Source organism: Phyllostomus hastatus, unplaced genomic scaffold (genome assembly GCF_019186645.2).
Source record: "Phyllostomus hastatus isolate PE091 unplaced genomic scaffold, TTU_PhHast_1.1 phas_contig_58, whole genome shotgun sequence".
Classification (NCBI taxonomy): Eukaryota; Metazoa; Chordata; class Mammalia; order Chiroptera; family Phyllostomidae; genus Phyllostomus; species Phyllostomus hastatus.
The window spans coordinates 4,806,996-4,815,469 of NW_025333916.1; the positions used below are offsets into that span (position 1 = coordinate 4,806,996).

An 8,474-nucleotide genomic window follows, 5' to 3' on the forward strand; every position below is an offset into this window, starting at 1 on the left:
TGGACAGCAGCTACTCAGCCCCAGCGTCTGCCATGGAGGAACACAAGCTGTTTCGTCCGACTTGACTTATAAGAGAAGTTCAAGATCAGACTCTTTTGTGAAATCTCCAGGTTTTTTAACTGTTGTAAAATAACTGCAGTAACAAAAACCCTGTGCAGGGTAAGTAACAGGCCTGGGAGCAACCTTAAGACAAAATGCAAGTTTAGTTTCACTTCCTCTGAATAGGCTGCCATGTGCTCTACTTCTTGAATAGTTAGTTCTGTTTGCATGCATGTTTTTTAAAACCCTGTCTCCCAGAAGGCAAACAAATATTTTACTCTAGGAGGTCACTGCCTGCTCAGTCCCCAGCCTGGGGCTGGTCTGTGTGTTATGTGATTCCCCAGAGCATGTTCTGACCCTACTTTCTGCTAAAGTGCAGGCACTCCTGAAAGATCTGAGGACAACAATGACATCCTGACCACAGCTACTGGTGATTAAATGCAAATATGCATTCCTTGGAATCACTAGCTAGTGAATCATCTTCGAGTGGAATGACTTTGGGGCTGTCCCTTTAAAAATCCAGCACGCTTTCCGGCAAACTCCTCCTCCAGGGAGGTTCCTTTAAATGAGAGCCAGCTGGCTGGGCCTCCGTTTTATACTTCTGAGTGATACCTGCAGTTGAGGATCTCCAGCTAGGAGGCAGAAGCCTGTCAGCATGGCTGAAGAGTTTGTGAACAGCAAAATCCATCCTGGGAAGGTGGTGGTGTTCATCAAGCCCACCTGCCCCTACTGCAGACAAACCCAAGAGCTCCTCAGCCAATTCTCCTTCAGACAAGGGGCTTTGGAATTTGTCGATATCACAGCCACCGGTAACACAGACAAGATTCAAGATTATCTGCAACAGCTCACTGGAGCCAGAACAGTGAGTCTGGGGTTTTGTTCTAAAAGGCCCAGGGAAAGGCTACCCAGGTTCCTTTTTCTTGTTAGGGCTGGGAAAGCCTAGCCTGTGTCTTTCTCTAGGACACCGCTAGGGCTCTGTCACTTAAGGCTCCTTCGGGAGGGCATGTGAGGTGGGGGAGGGCGCCTGAGAGAAAACACTGCTCCCTTGAGTGGGCAGCTGGACTGCCTGTCATCAAGGGTCCTCTCAGAACCGAGGAGGGGACACAGCTGATTGTGCTGGGTGTCAGGGTCCGTGGGTCCAGCAGCTGTCAGGAGTGGGAGGAGTTAGCTGGAGTCTTTGTTTTAAGCAAGCTGTGAAGTGACAGTTTTCAGCTTGCAGTGCTGGGGGCAGGCAGGGTTGGAGAGGGGGTGGCGGTGAAGGGGCCAGATGCGATCTGTACGTTTCTGTTACCCCATGGGAATTGCGTGCACTCTCCTGTTTTCCCCTGGCCAAGTGGGACTTGCTGTCCTTCAGTTTTTCCTGTGGGCTCTCTAATCCTAACCTAATTTACTTATCCTTCCGTGTCTTGCCTAACTCCTCCTCTTGGAAAAATCTTATTAACGGGTACAGTTAATTGTATCTGGATTCTAGGAAAAATAAATGATACTGAAAGTTGAAAAAATTATTAATCTTATAATATTAAGTGGCTTATTATTTGCTCCTTGTTCTAAGTTATGGGATGTTTCTAGGACTGTCATAGTAGGAAATCCAGAGGCCAGGGTCTGGCTCTCACATTGGCTTGCTGTGTGATCCTGGGCAAGTTCCCCCCTCAGTGACCCTCAAGGACCTTCTTGGCTGCAAGACTGGACCAGAGTTTCCTTTGCTACCAAGAGACTGAGTGACTCTCTAAGAATTGCTGCCCTCTCTCTGGAAAGGCTTCTTCAGCACCCATGGCTTCTTCTGGGATGCCAAGCCAACCGGATTGCCTATATCAGTTTTGGTGCTGGCTGGGGTAACCGGTGTCCCACCAGCTCACCCAAGTTCTCTTTCAAGATGCACTTTCTAGGACAGTGTTTCAGAAGCACGTGTCCGAGTTCAGTGTTAGTTTGGCTCACAGAGTGTTCCCTGGGTTCTTGATCTGAAAGCACAGGAGGCTTTCTCCTCACCTGTCCAGTGAGAAATCAGCACTCTAGTGCAGAGGGAGGCTGACCACGTGACCCTGTTGCTTCCAGGGCTCTAGCTGTGGGTGGAGGACTCTTGTCTCCAAGGGTCCTGGGGCGTCCTGGAGCAGAGGACTCAATGGCAAGAGACACTCTTGCCATTTAGATGGACCACCAGCCCTAGAGGCTGGCTGGGCCGTGGGAGGGAAAGGGCCATGCAAGTATTACTACAGCCCCCTCTGTGACGGGTCCCTCTTGGCCAGTGGTTCCCAAATGCTGCTGCACATTAAAATCACCTGAGGAACTTTTTAAAAAAAAAACCCGATGCCCAAATCATCCCCCATACCAATTTAGTCACTGAGTCAGAGGTGGAATCCAGGCATCAGTAGTTTTAAAGATCTCTCCTAGGTCAAAGGGTGCAAACTTTCAGTGATAAGAGGAGTAAGTTCTAGGGATCTAATGTACGGCATGGTGGCCATAGTTAACAGTGCTGCATTGTATGCTTGAAATTTGCAGAGAGTGTTCTCAGCGCGCACACACAAAAATGACAACCATGTGAGGTATGGATGTGTTGATTGTGGTCATCATTTTACAATTTCTACCAAACCATGACATTTTATACCTTAACATACACAAGTATATTTGTCAGTTATACTTCAGTAAAGCTGGGAAAAAGAGTATTTTCTAGCCAGAAAAAGTCCCCCAGGTGATTCCAATTTGCAACAAGTTTTGGGAGCTGTGGTCTTCCACTGGGCACCATCTATTTTCTAGCAGGACAAACAAGCCTCTTCATGCATTTGCTAACAATTTTTTCCATTTCTTTGTAATCAATGATTTTCCTTCTAGTGGTCTTTTAAGTTTGTTTTCAATTCTAAAAGTCATTTTTTCACAGCTTCCTCCAAGGGGAAGGACAAATACTTTAGAATTGTGTGCTCTATGGTCCCCAACAGTGCTGCATTTATCTTGGAAGAGATGGAAAACTTGAGGGCACATGCTGTCCTGCCCCATCATGGCACTCGGTGCTGTGTGTGGAGTCAGAGCCCAGCAGGACTTAATTCATTACAGAAACTTATGCCTTCAGTTCAGGCCATGTACCTGGAGAAACCTGTTTAGGTTTTGCTGTAGCCACGTGTCCTGGATCAGGCCATTAACTTATTCCTTCTTTAAAATTCGTCTTCATATAGATTCAAATTTCTGGCCTGTTATTTTCCTTCTCTCTGAATAACTTCTTTAAACATTTCTCGTAAGGCAGGTCTAATGGCAATAAATTCCTTCAATGTGTGTGTGTGAGAGAGAGAGAGAGAATTTCTTCACTTTTGAAGGATAATTTTACTGGATACAACAAATATTTTTAAAGCACCTACTACATATCAGGTGCTTTTTCAGCCATTGGAAACACTTCCATGAACAGAACAAAAACTTCGACTTTTGCAGAACTTATACTCTAGTAAATAAATAGTGTGTCGGAAGGTGACAATTATTATGTGCTGTGGAGAAAACTAAGTAGAAAAGGGAGGTAGGCAGCAAGCAGGAAGGTGCAGTGTTTTAGATGGAGTCATCGGGGCCTCATTGATTTGAATGGATCTCTAAAGGAGGTAAGGGAGCCAGGCTTGCAGAAATGTAGGGGTAAGAGTGTTTCAGGAACAGGGAATAGCAAGTGCAAAGGTCCCACCTAGGCCAGAAGCGGGCCTGATGAGGAGGCCTGTGTGCCAGGGTCATTGGAAGCTAGTAAGATAGTAGGAGGAGCTGAAGTCTGGGACATCATGGGGTATAGGCTGGGAGGGCCTTTCAAGCTACCATCAGGACTGTGGCTGGTGATGTGAGATCAGCAGAGGAGTGAGGTGAACTGCCTTAGTTTAGAAAGCATCACCCTGGCAGCTGTGGGGAAGAGGCTGGAGGAGGGCCAGGTTGAAGGTTGAAACTGAGAAACATCTGGAGAGCATAGCTTCACTTGTTTGAAGAATGATGGTGGGTTGTTCCAGGCCTGTAGCCACGGCAGTGGTGAGAAGTGCTGGGAAGCAGCTTTGAGTAGCTGCATCCGAGCAACCTTAGAGCACAGAAGATGCACCCAGCTGAGGCTGGGGACTGGAGAAACTTGCTTCAGGAGAGTGAGGGTGCCTATATTACTCAGCTTGTTTGTGCTGAGAGTTCTCTTTCTGCTTCTTATCCATAACAGACTCTCAGGTTCCTCAGAAAAGGGGGATGGAGCCCAGAGGGGCAGGCACTTAGGGCATATGTCCTCTTCCTTCCTCAGCTGAATCATTTCCTGTTTTGCCACCACAGCCCCCCACCCCTCCCCAGTGTCTGGTGCAACCTGTAATGCAGCTAACCGGCAGCTTGAAGGTGCTTTTGGGCTGCAGAGACTAGAGGGTAGGTGTAAGTGCAGAGGGGCCTTTCAGCTCTCAGGCAAACCAGCTTCCTTGCCAGATGGCTACACAAGGCTCTGCCCTGGAGAGAGCTCCATTGTGCTTCAGTGTCTGTCGCATGCACCTGGGGGCTGCTGTGGGCTGTGGGTTTTTAAAGTTAAAAGCCTCAGTTACCTGGGAGGAATGAACAGCTGCTAAGTGTCACCCAGTCATTTACAGACATGGTCCCTGGAGCAGCATTATCAGTACCACCCAGCAACTTCTCAAAAATGCAAATTCCTGGGCCCTGCCCAAGATCTTCTGTGTCAGAAGTTTGGGGGTGGGCAGCCAGGAGGAGTAGAAATCTATGTCTCAACAAGCCCTTTGGTAGTTCTGGTGCAGGTTCCACTGCCTAAAAAGAGGACTCCTGGTTTCTCAGGGTGTTCTGACCTACTAACTTAACTAACAACCTCTTGGCCAACTTCCTTGTCAAAGGTGGATATGTGGCAAGCTGGAGGAGTGATGGCAATTGCTCAATTCTTTTTGATAAGGTAGAAAGTCTAGAATGACTACATCTCTTCCTTATATAATATAAAAATAGTATGATATAAAAATCAGGTGATTTTTATTTCATTATAGGCATTGCTTTCCATAGGAGTTCTGCAATATAATTACATTAAAAACTACATTAGCTAAGTGTTCCTGGGGAGACAGAACCCAAAAGACCCCAACAATTTATGGGGCAAGCTTTATATTCTCTAAAGTAATGGTGAGGACCCAGGGGGAAACTTAGGTTTCTGACCTCAGCTTTCTGAGGCTGTTCTTTCAGCCTCACAAAAGCCATATTCCCTTTGCAAAGGGCCCCACAAGCCTGTGGTGCCAGAGGAGCAGGCAGCCCCTTCTGTGACTTAAGAAGAAGACCTTACGGCATTTTCTCTCTGCAACACAGTCGTGAGGACTCTTTTCCACCCCCCAGGGCATAATTTTATTCCTAGACAAAGGTTTGAACTGTAATACACTTGAGGAGATTGTAAAGTGATTTGGAAAGTTTGGACCATGGGAAATACCTAGAGGAAGGATAAAATGTCATTCTTCAAGTTAATAATTAAGCTCCTTAACTGTTCTGGCTTGTTTACTCTTTTTAGGTACCTCGAGTCTTTATTGGTAAAGAGTGTATAGGTGGATGCACTGATCTAACAAACATGCATGGACGTGGGGAACTGTTGACGCGGCTAAAGCAAATTGGAGCTCTACAGTAATTATGGTGAGTGGCAGGTGGGACGCTGGGCCAGGGGCACTGGGAGAACTGGGAGATGGTGAGATTCTACTGCCGTGTTTTATCATAATCTAGGAAGGCCCTCTGGCTAGGAGAAGGGTGGTTTGGAGTAATCTGAGGAACTGTAATATCATTTGTGAATTCCCCTTTTTATAAAGGAATTAATCATGTCAATGAGAGAAATCCTTTCATTCAACCTTCATGTCGCAAATATTTATTAAGCAGTTACTATGCGCCAGACACTGTCTGAGGCACTGGGAATATAGTGATGGAAAAAAAGATAACATGAAACTCATTCTAGAGAGGTGGGCAGATGAAAAATCAGTAAATAATTCCTGAAACAAATGAATAGACTAATGTGGTAGAACGTGGCAGGGGGTGGGGAGTGAAGTTCGCTAATGTGGTGAGGGAAGGTCTTTCTCAGAGGGGCTGGTTGACCTAAAGGTCTTGTGATGGTCATGTAGAGATGAAGCAGGAAAGCTCTCAGACAGAGGAACTAGCAAGTGCAAAGGCCTTGAGGTGACTAGTATAGAAAATTCCAGAATCGGAAACAAGGAAGAGCAGACTGAGTAAAGTGCAGTGAGAGGGAAGAGGAGTGGCAAATGTGGACAGTGGCCAGAGCCCACAGGTCATGGTAAGCAATTCAGACTATAATAAGTGCAGTGTGCAAGGTAATATTGCTTCACCTGTGCAAGCAATATTAGGCAAATAATAAGTGCAAGGTAATATTGCTTCACCTGTGTTCATACTGTAACTCAGTTTCAAGCTAATGGACTTCTCAAACATCAAAACAAAGTTTTCTAAAACTGTAACCTAAAGGATATCTTTGGCTGAAGAGGAAACCATAGGGTAGTGATCTCTTTAGAACAGAACAAGGATGCTTTTGGGATCTGATGAGCTCCCCTTCCCACCAGCCCTTCTTGGTGCTAGCTAGCTTCTAATGAGGCCTGTTCCTCAGACTCTCACACAGGGAGATTCAGTGGTTGGCTGTTAGTCAGAGGAGACATTTTTGGTCCTTAAACCAAAATGTTCTTTGAGGGGTATTTATTGCCCACTAATTAATAATTTACCCTTGAGCAATGAGTATATATAATTTGTGGTGGTTACTCAGAATAGCAACAGAAGTAAAAAAAAAAAAAGTTCTGAAAAACTACCACTGAACCCTTTGCAATAAAAATATTACAAACCTTATAATCACAATTCTATAACATCATCACAGCAGGTGAACACTGTATTTGTGTTAGCTTTCTGGTCTTACCGCATGTACTAAAGCAATCAAAACTAAATTAATTGCAATGCCAGATGTTTTCTATTCTGGAACACTTCTTTTTTTTTAAAGCAATTTAGACTTAGATTAAGAATGGGGGAAAACTAATGACTTTCCTGGGAATATGGGAAATATCATTTCCCCAATTATTAGAGTCCCTATATTCACAAGGCCTCTATTTGCATTGTCCTTGGCACTGTATGCTCTCAGTATTTGGCTGCCAACTGCTTCTCAAGGCCATCTGTAACAGATTGTGTCTAAATAAACAAGAATAAGTGTTCTGGTGATGAAAGGGAAGTGAGGGGAATTTACCTTTTCAAGAAAACTCAGTTCTTTGTGTTTTTCCTTGGCAGGGCAGACCCCCAGCTGACACCGCCCTGAGGGCTGACAGGCTCTTGAATGACAACAGCACTTCTTCCTGACTGAGACCTGGACCTTCCTTTACCCAGCAACTGTTTACTTAAAATTCCGAAATAGCTAAACCAAAAAAATGGCAGGGGTCAGTTCTTAGCAACAAACAGGCTTTGCTTCTACTGACTCAGTGTTAAAAGTGGACCCACCTGCCACAAACCACAGGTCTGAGAAGGCAGATGGACTCCTTGGGTTTCTTCTGGGTTCGCCCTTGGGTTCCAAAAGACTGTGACAAGTTATAGCTTAGGATCCCCTCACTGACCCCCCAAAAGTTCTTTCTCTTTTGCACGTGGCTCTTATGAACTATTCTTCACGTGCCAGGACTCTACCTCTAAGCCAGCACTTCTCAGCCAAGTTCATCCCAGGCCCCCTAGGGTGAATCTGCAAGTTAACTTTATGCTACCACCCTCAAAATTATTTTGTTGAGTTTCACTTCATAGAGTTTCTACATAAAATGAAGTAGGTATTTTCAATGTGCTTTTTGAAACTACATGTGTCTCCCCAGTCACCTCTCATCCTACCTTGAGCATCACTGCTCCAAAGCTCCATGACATACAGGAGTGTCCACCAGTCCTGTGCAGGGCCTAAGCACCCAATCCAGGGAATGTGGCGTGGAGAGGTCAGCGCAGCGGGCCTCCACTTGGTGCCTCAGGGGTCAGAGGTGCGCGTGCAGATGCTGTGACCACGGGCAGCACTGTTATGTGAGGCGATCGTCTAGGTGCTCCTGCACAATTGTGTATCGCTTTGTTTAAATTACAAACAAATTAAAACATATATTCAAAACATTATCATAAACTTGCAACCCAGTCACCCAAGAACATGTCTGTGAAAGTAGCAGCATTTGAGAAAGACTGTCCTAAATGATTTTCTCTCCTTTTATTCCCTACTCTGAAAACTTAAGAATCTGTCATTGTGAAGTTTGTTCTAGAATCACAAGATTAATTTAATTTCCTTTTGCAGTCTCTACTGTGAAAGGTTAATTTCTGTGTAATAAAGTAGTCACAGATAACAGAGATTTTCTTTTTGTCCAATTTTTTTCTGTTCTTGAGACCAGTCATAAGGGATGATATTAATGTGTGATCATCAGTCAGAAGCTGTGTTCATATTTGTCCCCTGCCATTATAAATAAAGGTACATGCTGCTGTCCTTCATTGAA

The 8,474-nt window shown here is 45.1% G+C and overlaps 1 protein-coding gene across 2 annotated transcripts; it reads left to right on the plus strand.

Moving 5' to 3' along the window:
- Window positions 1–410: 410 nt before the first annotated feature.
- On the plus strand, window positions 411–8,474 carry GLRX (glutaredoxin). Of its 2 annotated transcripts, none has more exons than XM_045847935.1 (3): window positions 411–901; window positions 5,510–5,628; window positions 7,266–8,474. In XM_045847935.1, the coding sequence occupies exons 1-2, from the start codon at window positions 695–697 to the stop codon at window positions 5,621–5,623; spliced, it is 321 nt and encodes a 106-aa protein (XP_045703891.1). In that variant the 5' UTR covers window positions 411–694; the 3' UTR covers window positions 5,624–5,628; window positions 7,266–8,474. The 2 variants fall into 2 exon arrangements, with proteins under 2 accessions (XP_045703891.1, XP_045703890.1); XM_045847934.1 differs by having other exon boundaries at window positions 438–901; window positions 7,261–8,474.